The following is a 17,358-nucleotide window of genomic DNA, read 5'->3' on the forward strand; positions in this document are numbered from 1 at the left end:
TGCCAGACGGTGGCAGTACAGGATTCAACCATGTTGATTCGCTTTATTTGTAATGAAATTAGGCTAGGGTCATTGATGAGGGGGATGAGTCATTTTTTAGGTTGGGGTAGGGTAGATTCCTTAAAAAGTGCATTTTAATGGACAAACTGCTTACTCTTCATGGGACTTCAGATAAATGTTGAATGAGGTAGGGGGGGAGTAGGAATTTATTAAAATGTTTTTCTTATACAGCTAAAATGCTATATTCCCATATCTACCAGCAAAGAGGTGGGAGAGGCAAGGCAGGCCATCATTAACCCTGCCAGGAAATTTCTTTAGGGCGGCAAATACTGCTACGAACTTAATTTTCAGCAATATTAAATGGTAATACTTTGCTTTTTCTATTTTTATGAGGTACTTCAATGTATTTAAAAAATGTATGTAATATATTTATCGGTAAGAAAATTCTATTATAGAGGTTGTGATGGCTTCAGGTATGTAAAAGATCAAAGGACTCACAGAGTTTTCATCCATACAAAAAACAATACTCCTTTTCATCCAACCGGAATTCTTTAGTGGTAGGACTTTTTGCCAAAATTCAAATTTTATCCAGTTGGAATTGCAAGTTTAAACATAGGACGGTACTAATCAACGTACAATTATTGATTTACACATTTTAAAAGCGATTATCCCGGGATTTAAGGGATATTTAAGGGATTTTTAAAAAAAATAATGTATAAACTCCCATCATTTAATTCCGTTGAGTAATGCTGAAGCGCTAGACGGATGTTTTTTAACAGTATTGACCGTGTTGACGAAGTTTTGAACCTGGTTACCAAATACCAAAATATTTAACGCCTTTAGACTTAGTGTTTGTACAAAGGAACGCATTATCAAAGTAGTTTGTTCAAAGTAAAACAATAAAACTAAGATTAAGACAATAAAATGTAAAAAAATTATTTTAATATTTTTGATTTAGTTATGAATGCAAAAAACCAATTTATTTGACACCTTTATATTTTATAACTGTAAAAATTATTTTTTTTTTCAAAGTGACAACTAGATAAATACAATCACTCCATGAAAAAAAAGGACAATAAAAAAGGACAATTTCGTTAAGGGGAATTATTTCTGATCATAGTGGCTTCACATATCAGCTGATGAGTACTCATGCAATGCAAGCAAAAGTTGAGAGCATATTTTTACCAAAATTGCCCCGTATTAAGCTGTTTTCCTTGTGATTTCTATAATTATACGAACTTTCTTGTGTTTTAATAACTGCAATAATGGCCAATAAACAATTGAATATTTAGGATCACCATAAAAAGCTGATTATTTCATTTAGTGTTATCAATAGTTAGGCTCTTATACTTTCGTTATAGACAAGGATCGTTTTTCACTTACCATTCATTACTCCGAAGAATGTTTTTTTCTGTTACTCCAACCAAATCATATAGAAAAAAAAATGCTTTTGCACAACTGGAAAGGGACCACGCAGTCAAAATTTAGAACTTATATTTTCCTTATTAAGTGGCAAAATCTACTGACAGGAATTCAACATTTGGGCAACACACATTTTCCACGGTTTTTCCCCATTGAACTCTTTGTTCTTTGGTTTCCCTATGATTACTTTATAGCCCCATAATTCCTAGGGGGTCATTGCCGCCTGCCCCTCCCTGCCAGCACCCATGACTCAAAATATCCTCTCAGGAAGTTATAAGTTCCTTTAAATCAATCCTTACGATCTTGTCTTAACCCAATCGGGGACGACTTGCTTTTCGATTGTTGGCTGACAAGGACGATCTTTTGCATTCTGTCATCCTTCATCTGCAGAACATATTCTAGCCATCTCGACCCTTCTCTCATTATAGACCTAGAAAGCAGGTAGTTTAGAGAAAGTAGTAAAGAAAGAAAGCACTAAATTTTGCTAAAAATCAACTACTAGGATGCAGTAAACATTAGAAAAATTCATTCTTTAGTTATCTGCCTGATATCTATGGAATTTTCATTACTCTTTGTTTCGTATTAAATGTGAACTAGAAATTATATTTTTTCTTCATAAAAATAAATAAATATATAAAACCGTGCAGAGGACCCTGCTTCTCCACATTCCTTCCTATAAAAAAAAAAAATTAAAAAGAAGAATCTAATTTTTTCATTAATAGCTCCTTTCTCTCTCGAGTCAAATTTGGCAAACCAATTTACCGACTGAAGCGTGTACGCTTTTCCAGGGGCTACTTTTTGGAACAGCTAAATGACAATAAAATGTTTAAACCCTGTTTCAACCCCATCGAGAAGAAAAATGATCGCCAAAGATCAAATGTAAATAAATATCTTGAACAACAACGTACAAACATGCTCTTATAAGCCTAATATTTACTTGGATTCGGTAATATCCTTGTACTTTGTCATTTGTAATTATTTTCTTAGCACTGTATTTTATTTATTTAGCTTGTCCATTAGCTCCACCAATCGCTAGAAGTACTCAAGTTAGTTTATTTCTTAGTATAACAGTATAACATTGGTTGGCAGATTTAGAGCTTTTCTTTGTCTATCAATAAAAGATTAAAATGACAATTTGAACAATATGCAATTTATTCTACAAAATGTGTGGTAAAGACCCTGACCAATGGTAAGAAAAGGATCAAGGCCTCATGTAACAAATATTGTTTTTTTTAGCATTTATGGTGTCTTTTCACACCATTATTCCGAAAAATTGATATAAATCAATGAAAAATAAAAATAGTATCGAATAGAATGAAATTCGAGAGTAGTGCCTTTGAGCCATATATGTTATAAGTGGCATTTTGTGGTTTATCCTGATTTTCTGTAAGGTTACAAAAACAACATTGTTGGGTAGAGATTGCAGCTGGTTATTACTTTTCTTACTATGGCGGAGACAACCTTCATTCCTCTCAATAAGCTACTTGTAGGGCTGATAACATGTAGTAGCCAGGTACCAAAGAAGTATACTTTGGATTTTTCTTCTGATTTTTAAATGGAAATGCCAAAAAAGGTGATTTTCCAAAGAAAAGATTCTCAAAAAGTTTTTTTTTCCAAGAAAGGCATTGTTTTGGCAACATAGAATTTAAATTGTATTGTATTGTATCAGATTAACGACGCTTCTTGACTACTAACGTCCCTGCGTCGGCCCTGCAGTGCATTGCTGCAGCATGATTTGATCTCTGGGCCCCGTATTACCAAGCTAAGGTCAAACCCACTGCGCCGCCACAGGACGAAGAATTTAAATTGACAGTGACATACAAGACTTTCAAATAATAAATAATATCCTGGCCAAAAAAAAGAATTTAGAAATCGTCTCAATTTCTTATATGCATGTTAATAAAAAAAAACTATAAGCAAATATACAATGAGGGAAGAAATGTACATCTAACAATTAGCTACTTAAAGCCTTTAAGGCAACGTGGTATCTTACAGAATCACCCTCTCCCGTCAATTATAAACTTTTTTGGTTTGTGAGGCCTAACTATTCAAAATTGATTGGGCGATCTTGCCATAATTTGTAGAGCTTAGATAGGACATTGAAATAAATAAAAAAAAAACAGAAACAAAAAAAGACGACACCTACTTTCTTGGAAATCTTAGAAAAACCATTTAACTTTTCCCGTTTTGTGAAACATTCTTTGAGCAATTGAGAGCTTTTGGAGTTAGCTTTGGCTCTACCGACTTTGATTTAAACAAAGGAAGCGGATTATTATGTCGTAGGTGCATTCAGTAGACAGTGCTTTGCTTAACAATTAGTAAAAGATTATATATTTCTTTATTTCAAACTAGCCTCTTGTTAGTTTTTCAAACTACTGAGAAACTCAAGATCCCCTATAAATTTTTACCAAATTTTAAGTTTTTCTTAATGATTGGCAATTTCGGAAGTCCCCTTGGCGTTGGGAAAATTTGCTAATAGGCCGTTTGTATTTGAGGTGGCCAGCCAACACTGAGGCGCCCAGAATGATTTTTTATATGCTGAATGGCCTCAATTACAAAGCTACCAGATATTTTCTGTCTGAAGCAATCTTAGCGTTATCTAACATAGTATTATACACAAAAAAGAAAAACTATATTCAAAACGTATTCTTTATGTTTCTCAAAACTAATCCTTCAGAATGTATGTTCAATTGCTTAATGTCTTAGGTTACAACGCAGGTTAAATACAAAAGGCTAATTTTATTAGGTTTTTGAAAACCAATGAGAATAGTACAACAAAATGTTTTAATATTCAATAAAAGCCATCAGCAAAAAGGACTTAGCCCCTAGAAAATTCTTTCTCCTCCACGAGGAAAGTCCCCTTAAAAAAGTCTCCCTGTGGACTGCGGAAGATCCACCCACCTACGAAATTCTCCTCGATAATTTTGGATTATATTAGAAAGGAAATTGAAAGTTTTACCCACCTGCTTAAGTCAGAGGCAACACTATAGCGTTGCCTATTTTAAAAAGCCATAAGACTTTAATCCATTATTATTTGTTTATTATTTATTATTTTTTCCCGGATGCACTTCACATGGTGGTAGTACAAACTTCGGAAGGGGCCAATTTCGATTGTAAATCAAAAGCTCTAGTGCACTTTCTAAGAGTCAAAAGTGACTGGAGGGCAACCAGTCGTTCTCCCCATGCCATTTTTCCAAAAATTGTCCGATCAAAATTTTGAGATAGCCATTTTATTCAAAATAATCCAAAGGTGAAATAACTATGCCTCTGCAGTTTATTCCCCCCCCCTCTAGTGCAAGTGCTGTTACTTATGCAAGTTGCTCATTGTTAATATGTAAGGTTTTTATTAAGAAAAGATGGCATGTTTGATTCAGAATTTCCAAAAAAGGTGTAGAGTATTAACGTGAACCTTTAAGGAAATGTTGAGAGGAATGCCAAACGCGATGGAAACACACTTTATCCTTTCTGGTTGTGATAGGGGAATAAAATCACGCTAAATAGCAAACAACCATGTTGTACAATGAAATGTGCGGTTAGAAGACAATGGAATGAAGGAACGTATTAGTTTAGTGTGCGTGAGTTTGTGAAGTATAAACAGAAAGGAGAAAAGTGAATTAACTTCAGAATTATTTAATTCAACTGAAATTGCTGATTTTTCACCCTAGAATGAAGAAACGTGTTATTTTAGCGTCTGAAAATTTACACGGAAGGAGAAAATGAATTTGTTTAATCACCGTGTAATGGAACGAAGCTATTTTGGCGTCTGTGATGGAAAAATAGGGAAAAAAAAAAATCTAAATCATGCCAGAAACAAAAAAACACGTGTTTGACGTTACATTTATATACATTTAAAGAGCAAAAATTACATCATTTTTCCGCAGGGGTGACTGTATTGTCTAGTATCTAAGCCACATGCAAAATTTCAAAAGATGACAAATCGTCCCCTGAGAGCGGTTTTGTCGTATCTGCAACTTTTTCGGGAAGTAGAGTTAAGACTGCCATCTAATGTGAAATTTTTTGCTCTATCCGATTCTGTCGACCATTTTATTGTATCTCAACTAGAATTACCTCAATTTTAAATTTCTCGTTTATCTTATCTCCCATTTTGCCGTTTTGTTAAGAGCGGTTTTGTCGTATCTCATATGGGAAAATTACATGGGCATTTTTGTCGTAACTCCGTCGACGTACACTTTTGAAGAAGAAAAAATTTGGTAAAAGTTTCACAATGAGTCACAAACGGACATTATTAACATCTGCCCAAGCTGCGCAATATTTACAGGAATCCAGTTCCTCATTTTTGTGGAATTGACTAATATTTTTGTTCCAAGAGATATATTTTATATCTTATATTATATATATATTATATTGTATATTGTACATATATAGAGTATAATTTAATATTATCAAATACCGGATTTGTTATGATTTTTGTTGCGTATGAGTGGTCAGAATAAATCTTATCTATGATGGTATTTTGGTAGTGCTTCCTTGTAGCGCAGCAGACTGTCGCTAAATTTTTCGCTGTTCGTATTATTGACTTAAAAAATAAAGTGAACATACTATTCGATGCCTTTTTTATGTTCTTTACGAATTTAATAATCGCTTCTATCGCAAATTCAAATTTAAGCATTTTTGACCTCACCTAATTAACCCAACCTAACCTAACTATAAATAATTTTGGCGCTGAGAAAACGTAGTATTATTTTGTCATAAACAACCGAAACTTTAATTAAAAATTATTTTTTACTTTACTTTAATTCTTTAATTAAAAAATTAGAGTCAAGGAAGAAGAAAATGGCATAAACGGTAAAATAAAATTTATTTATTCAACTTAATCGTTGAAAATTGGTGCTTGTAGATTATATAACATTAAAAAAATGGATTCATAATGAAACAGTAAGTTTCTCAAACAGTCTGAAACAGTAAGAAAATCAATGAGGTATACTGTTGCATTTGGTCCGAGTTTGAGGCTGGCCATGGAGCAAACGAAATAGCTAGTGGACTATTGACTATACTAGAAAAAATTCTTGATGCTTACCCTGATATCTGTCAGTTAATTACTTGGTCGGACTCCTGCGTGTCCCAGAACCGAAACTCAATTATAAGCTTCGCCATCCAAGATGTTCTAAGAACATTTCCACGCTTAGAAAAAGTGGTTATGAAGTATTGTGAACCAGGTCATTCGACTATACAGGAGGTTGATGCTGTACATACCACTATCGAGTGGGGGCTAAAGCACCTTGATTTGTTTTCTCCAATAGATCTGGTGAGGAAGTTACTGAAAGTAAGAAAGGCACGTCCTTTGAATGTCCTGCAAGTGACTCAGTCAAAGTTCTTTGACTTTCAAAAGCCAGCAAAGCTGTACAAGTACCCGTTGGTACCGCATTCAAAGGTAAAACAACTTGAGTTCCGTCAGGATAACGCTAAGAGAGTTTGGTTCAAAACGTCCTTCTCTGGAGACTTGCAAATGGCTACTGTATCATAAGAATGTACTTCGGTTAAAAGTGTCCCAACACTTCGGCTGTCCGTGTTGTTGAACGTCTTGTTTTGCCCAAACTTTGTGGCAAAAATATTGATCTACCTGATGTGAAAATCAAAGATGTCAAGTATATCCTGAAGTTCATCCCCAACCAAGACCAGAAGTATTTTGGAACCAAGATTGAACAGTACTACAAGGCCAAGAAGGATACTGAACGTTTGGAAGCCTCTCCATCTGCGCGAGACCATGTCCAGAGGAGGATTCCATTGAAACAAAACGGCGGCCAGCAAAGAAAATCAACAAAAAAAAATAAAGTTTCTGAGGTTTTTTTTTAATTTTTATAATTTTTCAAACAGTATTGCTGCATCAGAACTCGTTTGTCGTATCTTCATGGTGAAAAGAACAGGCAGCCCACAACATTTTGTCGTATCTAAGTTTACTAAAATTTCGGTAAGGTCAGATTGTCGTATCTATATTTCATTTCAAGTTTTGACAATGAAAACTTCACCTTTTCCATCTCATATTCAGGAGACCCTCCTAGTTATTTTTCTCTTTTTTTGACGTATTTGCGAAGAAAATCGGTAATACCGTGTAAGTTCCAGCAAAGGTGAAAATTTCAAAGTCGTTTTTCTCGGAATTTTGAAAACCTTAGTTACGATAAAACCGCTCTCAGGGGACAAAATGATTCCAGTAATTACACTATAGTAACACAATAATTATGCTGTTGCGTAATTTAGATATTTCAGAAATTACAATGGTATAACGAACGTGTTACTTTAGCGTTTGTAAAGGATAAACAGGATGGGAGAATTAAATTCATGCCAGAATTTGTTAGATCAACAGAAACTGCTGATTTGCTATCCTAGGACTTGAAAAAAATAGTAATGCTACTGCGTTATTTAGACATTTTAGAGGACACAGGCGATGGAACATTACTGGTTGAATTAAAGCAAAAATATAAAAGCAGATAATTAAAGCAAAGATTTAACACTGGGGCAAAGCTAGGAAATAAGCTATTTCGGGATCAATGACCTCATGCAAAATTACACATGATTTTGAATGAATCGGCCATATGAAGCAAAACGCAGGAAAAAATGTCTCAGGTAATGATGCACGAAAATGAAGTGCAACGAGATCTGCGGCTAAAAGACACGCGGCAACAAGCATCACAACAAATCTCGATACTTTGCGACAAGCAAAGTATTTAATTCAATTTTTCTATTTTGTTTATTTGGAACTTTGATATTACCGAGTTTAATTGTCATTTTTAATAAACAAAAATAAATCTACAAAAGTTGATATACTCCATTATAAATTTATGAAAAAGGCCCACATATATTCACAAAATGTCTAGAGGTCTTGATGAGTCATCACTTCTCCAAAGCACTGTTGCCACATCTTCTCTTCCTATGTCTTCCAAAGCTTCAGCTAAGTATCCAATATAAGATTCTTCTTGTTTTGCCCAGTCAGATAAGAGACATCTAGCAGGAGGAACTTGTTTTTCCAGCGCCCTTTGGCCAAGTACGTTAATTCTTGGTGACGAATATCCTGAAATAAAAATAATGGTATTGCTTAAATTGCTTTTCATTAAATAATTGATTTTAATTTGACATTAAACTGTCATATAATCCAGATGACAAATGAAAGCCATACTTAAAACTAATTTTGAACAAAAGGATCAAAGGGACTTTCACAGAGCAATATTAGCTGAACCTTTCATTGAAAAAGAGAACATGTTTATTCTTTTATTTCTTTTATTGTAGGATTCTCCATAACAGCAAGAAAACGCGTTTTGTAAGAAAATTTAAGACTTTAAGACACTTTTTAGGGAAAAAACATGCAATAGTGAGATATTAGGAAAGGGAAGGTGTATGTGTTTGATTAAGTGCTGGTACATGTACAACTATATGTAACTTATGCAAGAGATGTGTTATTTATCATTCGAAAAAGTAAACGTTTCTACCTGTTTTTGTTTTCTACCTTTGAATAAAAGACGATTGATGAGAGTATGATTTTTATTCCAGCACCCTGGGCACTAAATTTACTTTTCCCAGCAGGAATCAGGCTTTTCAAAACTTTTTTCAGTCGATTGCAGATTCAGGATTCTTTTGAATCAATCAGGTGCCAATATACCAAAAAAAGCATACATTAATTGTACAGAGCCCTTTCAGTTTTTTTATTGAAAAATCAGGCCATGCACTAGTGTTTCTGAGTATTTTCTGGCATCCCAGCTCCCCCCTCCTTCATTCGGTGCTTAAGTCCAGTAGAACTAAAGCAAATGCAAGACACAAAGTTACAGGGTTAAGTACATTGCTTTGAGTAAAATTAAATTCCATTACTTTATTTCAATTACGATTAATTTTTAATCAAAATTTTTTAGGTTAGTTTTTTAGGTGATTTTTTTAACAATTAGAACTTTGGATTTGGTTTTGGGAAGGGGTTATAGGTCAAATAACCATCCAAAGTCAAGGACAGTAAAAAAACAAGCCCGTGTATAAGACTGTTAAGTAATGCGAAATTTCAAAATATAAACTTGAAAGGGCATACAAATAATCTATATCTGGATATAGGTTAAGTATGTGAAATAATTTAAGTATGTAAAAAGATTCAAGAAATCAATCTTACTCCAGAATAAAACATGACACTTCATTTACAAATAATAAAAGATGAATCAAATACAACATACTACAAATAACCAGAGCAGATGGCCTCATTAAATTCTGAGTACCAAAATCAAGGGTTTCTCATAAGCAAATTTATGGCTAAATAGTACAAATAAAATTTCAAGCAGGGATAAATCCTTTTGCTAGACAGCGAAAAATAATGACAAATATCTGGATATTTCGATTACATATCCAGTGACGTCATCAGCTGTACGTCATGGAACGGCAGTGTGGTCTTCGAAAATACCCATGGCTAAGTAGACAGTCAACAACAGTGTTTCCACTAACCCTGTCCTGTTTTGGGTTTCACCAAGATTCTTCTAAAGAAAATTGTGTTCTCCGAAATCACCCCAGAAATCAACGTTCGTAAAAACAAGGATTTAAATCGAATACTGTCGTTAAACTCTGTTTACGTTAGTTTTTGAGGGTTTTTAGAGAAGCCATTTTTTAGGAAAAATTTGAGATAACCCAGAAAAACTTGGAAATACCGAAAACACCAGTCAAGGAGTCCAGTTTTTCTAAATATATTCGATTTCCGTCACATTTTATAATATCTTTCTGTTAAACGTTTATGCTTTCTATGTTTTTATTAATCCCAACCTCTTTCCCTAAAAAAAATATGCGTAATGCTTATCTAAATAAAATGTGGTTGCATTTCGGTTTTATCTTGTTTATAGATCACATTTTTATCCTTATAATTTGTCCAATTTGTCCTTATAGATAGAAGGACAAATTTGCCAAATTATGCGAATGGCCAGTTTTACGACAGAGGCTTCACAGTTACATTTCAGCATAGAGGTGATCAACAATGACCAGTAGTGATAACTGGAGGAAGGAGGGTGCATTTCCCCCCTAGATGTTTTTGCCTTCCCCCTAAATTTGGAAAAATACAGTTTTCTGGTATAGTCATTCAAAAATACCCCTTTTGGTATTTTCATTGAATGAAACTAGATTGTTCTCCCCTTCTAGATTTTGGAACCCCCCATGAGTTTAGTAAATTTACACTATTGACACTGAAATGACGTCCAAAACGACATTTAAAGGCAATTTAAGCTTGCATATTAGGGTTTACTTCTAAATTAAACAGGATAGAATAAAACTATGGTAAATTTTTTCCCTCATTGTTTAGCGTGGTTAATGTTTTGATTGTGTATGCTCTTGTGTAATTTGCTGGGTTGTCAATATTTGTCAGAAATAAGCCAACTGTTATCTGTAAAAAAAAAAAAAAAAAAAAACACTGGCACATTCGGCTTACCTAAGTATTCGGCCAGGAGCATCCAATCGTCATTAGACCGCATATCTAGCAGAATCTCCATTTCTCTTCGTTTTGCCAAACTAACATCTCTCATTCTTGTCTCGGCTAGAGCTAAGGAAAAAATTACAATGACTCAAAAGCAAATATTAGAGGGCACTTACGTTGATTTTTTTTTGTATGAAAGGAGGGGTGGACCTGTCAAAACAGTTAATGAGAACTACATGAGCATTTTAGAAAAATATGAGACATATTGTAAAAATCAAGGCGTTGCCTGAGTATGCAACCGAATTAATAGACTCTGATATATGTTCGTATGCAATGGGTATGAACCACCAAGAGTTTTATGATTTTATAGATTTTTACCATGACTCCCTATAAGTCGTAGTTTGTAACTCCCACATCTCCTCCCTCTCCCCCACTCGAAAATATGGATCCCTCTGAAAGACTTTCTTGCATATGTGCCTAATATCATGCTATCACTTTCTTCTTCTTCTTTTGAGGAATAGCCTGCGGTCACCAAACAGAGGATCACGGGCGTTGACGGTGATAGTTCAAAATGTGCCAAGTTATACCTGAAAAATTTGTATGGGAGCAGAAAAGCTGAAAAATATGTTTCAAGATTATTCTTTTCTTGTCTTTAATTAGTTTCTATTTGCAAAAGCTCCAGTTTACAGCTTGGTATCAATTAGCAGTGACATCATGTGCCCCCCCCCCATCCTAGATTTAAAAAAAATATATTTTTTGAAGTATTTTCATTGAAAATTGCCGTAATTTTGGTGTTTTCATGACAGAATTGAGGAAAAGACGAAAAATTTGACTCCCCCCCCTTTACTTTGAAAATATATTTTTTGCAACTCTAAATTCTCGTAAATTGAGGAAACACAGATTGAATCAATCAAAATTAATTCCTTTGCTTGACATGGCAGAGACGCTATAGTGTAAATCTTTGTTTTTCAAAAATTTGACGTAACACATTTAAACTTACCCCTGCAGATGTCTACCTGGGGTAGACGTCACCTATTATAGACTATAGCATACGGGTCTTCGAAGCTTAACGGTCCTACTATTAGATTCAAAACATATTTTTTTTTTTGTGAAATACCTGAGATTCTATAAAGGCAAAGAAACACTTCCAGATAAGAAATGGGGTACAAAAGCCTATTAAAATTGGCTCCTAAACTTTCCTTGTTCAATAAAAATATGGGTTCTAATCGATAATTTGATCCTCGAAAAATACCCCCTTGCAAGAAACTGATTACTTGAGCTGTTCTTTCTTTGTTTCCCCGAGTTTTTTTCCTTGAGTTTTTAATAAAGATGTCTCATTATGGGACTCTTTTAGTTTACTACAAACCGTTTGGGTGATTTTTTTCACCAGTACAATGTTTAAAATAGGTACGGCTTCATTAGGCAAGGAGCTCCAACAAAGTCCTAATTGGGTTATGATTCCAACCAAGGAATTTTTGATTTAATTCATTTTTAGTATGTCAATAAAAACTATCAATCGATCATTTTATTAATACTAAAACTTTTACAATTAATTTTTGCTGCTTGATTGGCTTTATGATTTTATGATTTTTGCTGAATTTGCAAAAAAAAAAATATGCTGTGAAATAGTAATTAATAATGAAGGACGAACAAAAAAATTATTTTTTACCATCAGTTGCTATGAATGCGCAATTATTTTTATTATATTTTAAGACAATTATCAATAGTCGCTGACAATAAGACAATTAAAAATTGTCAACAGGCAGTTCTACTTACTCCCTCTTTATCGTGAACTTATTGTGAACTTAATGTTTCAGTGCCCCATTAACGCAACTACAAAATGAGGATCCCTTGTAAAAGTGATTTTCCTTTTTACTCAAGATGGGGGACAATTTTTCATTTCGTTCCAACAGTATTTCGGGTGGTTTCAGGCGGTTTCAGGTGGTTTTTTGAAATTCCCACAAATTTGTTTTCGTAACAGTACTTACCATTAACATCAATCAAAATGATAGTTACCATTCATGAATCCGTTCCAAATGGCGATTCTTCTTTATTGGATTTATTTTGGAAAATGATCTTAAATTTTCAGTTACTATGGGCTCAGGTTCATTCTTTTCTACTTTACCCTTAAGGGACAGCCATGATCAATGCTTCAAGTTTAAAATCACAAAAACACAGTGTCTCTTAAATTACTGAAGATAACAATATTTTAATTTAAAACAGGAGGAGCTTGTCCGATTTCGACAAGAGATTGATTTTTAATGTTTTTTCCTAGTGAAAACTTAAGTACAAAATACTTAATAATTACTGTTCTTAAGAACTTGATACGGCAGCAAAAACATAACAAACATTTACAGTGCAAATTGAAGCCCGGGAAAACCCTGACGTAATGAGTTTCAATATAAAATCCAGAAGAAATATCTAGTCTTATATTAAAATAATTAAGTAGTCTTTTAGTTTGGAAATCTTTAGTCCTAGCGTCACTGCTTGTGAAATATGGTCATTGTTTACGGCAGATGGTAATTTCAACAAAATAGTGCAACGCAAGGTAGATGCACCCCTTTTAGCACTCAATAACGCAATTAGCGCCAAATAAAAAATGGACAACCGTTAATTTATCACTAGCTGATGGTAGCAGAGGCGCCATTTAGGGGGGTCAGGGGTGGGCAAATGCCCACCCCAGATTTTCCAGGGGGGCCAAGCTTCCACCACAAAGGGCCCTTTTCCGGCCATAATTATCCATTGTGTCCAACATAATCCATTCTGTTCAAATGATTTGAACTAATTGCACGCCTATTAGCCAAAGAGCGTACGTACCTGACGACCCTTGAGGTAATTACGCTATTTGCTATTATTGTAAACTTTGGAAGTAGTTTAGATTCATAATAAAAGTCTCAAGTTCTGTCAAATGCCCCATGCCCACCCCAAGATTTGGCCCAAATGGCGCCTCTGGATGGTAGAATGTTGTCAATTTACAGTATGTCAAGTACAGTATCTAAATTAATCCAACAGATTTTAACTCGTTTTATAGACAAATTTCACGGAAATGTCACTTTTCAAGTACTATGCCATTCCCTTTCTTAATAACTACATAAGTTAAGAGAAGGTTTTATTTGAATCTTGACAGTATTCATATTGCTATAAAGTACCAAGAACAGTGAAATTGAAGTCCGATTGTTTAAAATGGTTAAGCGGAAAGTTAGACAACTATGTATGTCCTACAAAATTGGGAAAAAATGACAATTCAATTATTAGTGAAAAAGATCTCCATATACCGTTATGTCGTTTTTTATAGCTGTGGACGCCAAATAAAAATAAAAAATAGGCAAAAATCAGCCTAAAAAAAGCTAAAAACAAATGGTACCAAACATCTTAAGAAGGCGTAGCTTTCCTATATAGATGCACTTTGGGAATCAACAAACTGTTAATATTTAATCATTGGGGATGAAAAGTCTCGTAAAATTTAATCACCAGTTAGTTCGTGGCATTGTCCTAAAAAGATAAAAATATGAAAAAAGCACAAAAAGCCATAGAAATCCATAGTTTTCATGTATGGATACAGCTGTGTCAATTAAAAGGGTGACATATGCCATTTTGGTCGAAAATGAGACGTATATATCATGAGTAAACTCAGCATGAGGAGTGGAGTGGTGCTTTCAGAAAAGTCCTATCTAGTACCGTTACGAAGATAAAAAGAGATACACATCATCAAGAGGCGTATGTCTCTTTTTTATCAGGTCTTGTTGCAATTGAGAATGACAGAAGAGAATTATCTTATGGAGCTATAATATGGAGACCTGGTATTTGTCTCCTTTTTTTGTCAAGGAAGAAGAAGACATACGCCATAAAATTGAATAATTTGGAATTCACGCAGGGATACTTGAAATTAATTTATACCACAGAAAAGAACATAAAAAACTGGTTTAAAATATGTTTCTTTTATCTCCACTAGTCTCATACTTCAAAGCGACCACAGCCGACAAACTTTTTCCATTTTAGCTTTCCTGAAAAGTTACAAGAGTGGTGTATGTTGGCCTTCTAATTATCACAGCCGAATAGGCCTAAGATTGGCCCAAGGGTAGGAAAAGGTTTTGTTTTGATGTCCTCGGTACTTTAAGGACACCCCCCTCCCCCACATTAGTTTTAATGTCAGGAAATTACAGTAATAAGGCTCAGTGCAACAGACCTGTTCTTAATTTCTTTCCTTTCTCATTTACAACCATAATTGGTCGGACATCGTTTGGTTTTGCTCTTCGATCCAATCGCGAAGGAGGCAATTCCATATCTACCAGCGTAGGCCGAGGATGACACAGCGGCACTGAAGCAGAAGAAGGCACAGTTCCGTTGGTTTTGATTGGTGGTTTTGCCCTGCACTGCTTAATTGTAACATAAACTAGAAGCCCTACAAAAAAAGCAACAAGAATAGAGGTAGAAAGTATTGGAATAAATGAAATTTAATAAAATTAGAGTAAATAGTAAAGAAACTCATAAAGATAAAGCGATGCAACTGTGTAAATTCCAAATGGTACATAAGATTGAGAGTAAAATCCCTGAAGAACCGTTTCTTAATAACATCCGAACGATCAGAAGCGTTGGAGGAGGCATGGTACCCCGAAATTTTGCAGTTTGCATGCCAAGTTTCACTTGCACAACTGTGCATTTTTACCGTTTGTATAGTTATCGACTGGCTATTCAGGCTGAATCAACTTCAGAATAATAAGGAGCTCATAGACGCAAAATGCTGTTTTCGATTCGGAGCAGTTTGGGCAACTTAAAAAAGGGGAATTTTTGGCTTATTCTAATCTTAAAAACGACTTGATATGTTAATGTTAGATGGCACTAGTGATCTTTTTGTTGAAACAAGCAGCAGTTACCACTCTCGTAAGCGACCCATATTTTTTGGCTCTGAGTAGGAGGGATTAATCAATATTAGTTCCTTTGCCTGAGAGGGGGCAGTGTTTTTTTTTCGAAAGGACTCCTTATAAAAGCAACAAACCTGACAAAAATGTCGGGTAGATGCAGACGACATAGAAAGGGCTTCACTTTGGGCCAGTAACTAATAAAGAATGGCTGTTCACTTTTTATGATGAAATAGGATGGTTAGACGGGCCCAGGGGCCCTTTTCTTATGACTTTGATTGAATGTCTTTATATGTCTCTTATTTAAACAAATATAACCCAGTTTTGATGTAATGAAAGAGGGCGGAGAGGAAATTAGACAGGATAAGGGGCTGTGTTCACCATGAGAAGATCAGGAGCCTTAATTGTAGGAGGATTTAGAGATGGTGGCACTTGGCCCTTTCTCCCATAGACTTTTCCCCCTCCTAGGCTCTGAAAAATACATTTTTTGGCATTTTAACTTAAAAAACCCTTTTTGGCATTCTTTTAGATAATCGAAAAAAATACAAAATTCCCATCTCCCCTAGATTTAAAGAAAAATATTCCGCTTTTTGTGTAACTCAACTTTTTTATGAACATATCTTAAATCGAATTATACGGTTGAAATTTAGCGTTTTTGGTTTCCGATTTCAGTGCTTTCTGCTGGTTTTTCTTCTACTTCATATAAATTTAATTTACTGTAAATTCTTTTTTGTTTACGACGAGTAAATTATGTGACAGAATAATGATTTTTACGATATTTTTTATTAGTTTATAAAAGCTTTCTAAAAAATGAATGAAAAAAAAATGCTAAACATATTAATAAAATACCGACAGGAACTACATAACATGTAACCCTGGAACTGATTATTGCCAAATATCTGGTTTAGATGCTTTAAACGCATGCATTGTCTTCAAACTGCCATCTAAACTCATTATACGTGGGGGTCGCTCTTTGCTTACTGTTTGTTACGACGAAGAGCACAACAGGCAAATAAAAAGGAAAACAGAAAGAAGAAACGAGCAGTGGCAGCTTTAAAATGATAATAAAATTATATGCAACGTTTACGGCTTCTGGTCTGTTGAATATTTTAAATATTTTTTTAACACTAAGTTTTTAAAAAAACAGTTTTTTTAAACTTTATTTAACTTAAGTAAAACAGTTCAAAATAGGGATGAAACCTTTTAATTGACAGTGAACAGATATAAAATTATTTAACTGGATATTTCGAACACATATACAGTGTTCATCATCAGCAGTAAAACTGATTTAACTTTTTTAGTTTTATTTAACTTTTTTTCAAATTTATAAATTATACAGTAATAAAAAATGGTGTGTGAGATTCTAGAAGTACGTGAATAGGGGGTGTAGTTTACGGAAAATAGCAGACGACAGGGTCTTCCGATCTTTTATTTTCTTAGTTGATTTCTAAAACTCAAGTTGAGTTCAAGTACCTAGGTAGCTGGATTGATTGTGATGGAGAGATCTCGACCGAGATTAAACGTAGAATTGGACAAGCTACAGGTGCCTTCAATAGATTGAAGCCTATTTGGAGAAGTAACAAATATTCAATGCGACTCAAGCTTCGACTCTTCAACAGCAATGTACTCTCAATTCTCCTTTACGCAAGTGAATGTGGGACAATAACCACCCAGCTTGAAAAAAGGATCCTTGCA

General features: G+C 34.4%; 2 protein-coding genes across 3 annotated transcripts in view; one reads left to right on the forward strand and one right to left on the reverse strand.

The window, feature by feature from the left end:
* The window catches only part of LOC136028222 (uncharacterized), a 208,269-nt gene that overhangs the window by 15,292 nt on the left and 175,619 nt on the right, over positions 1–17,358 (forward strand). The gene's annotated exons all lie outside the window — the stretch shown is intronic.
* The window catches only part of LOC136028221 (tumor necrosis factor receptor superfamily member 16-like), a 118,265-nt gene continuing 109,061 nt past the window's right edge, over positions 8,155–17,358 (reverse strand). For both annotated transcript variants that reach the window (XM_065705942.1, XM_065705941.1), the window contains exons 5-7: positions 14,991–15,206; positions 10,820–10,930; positions 8,155–8,449 (exon numbers count right to left, since the gene is read on the reverse strand). In XM_065705942.1, the coding sequence (XP_065562014.1) occupies positions 8,241–8,449; positions 10,820–10,930; positions 14,991–15,206 (536 nt within the window). In that variant the 3' untranslated portion in view covers positions 8,155–8,240. The remainder of the gene's footprint in view (positions 8,450–10,819; positions 10,931–14,990; positions 15,207–17,358) is intronic.

This window comes from Artemia franciscana, chromosome 6, assembly GCF_032884065.1.
Source record: "Artemia franciscana chromosome 6, ASM3288406v1, whole genome shotgun sequence".
In the NCBI taxonomy this organism is placed as follows: Eukaryota; Metazoa; Arthropoda; class Branchiopoda; order Anostraca; family Artemiidae; genus Artemia; species Artemia franciscana.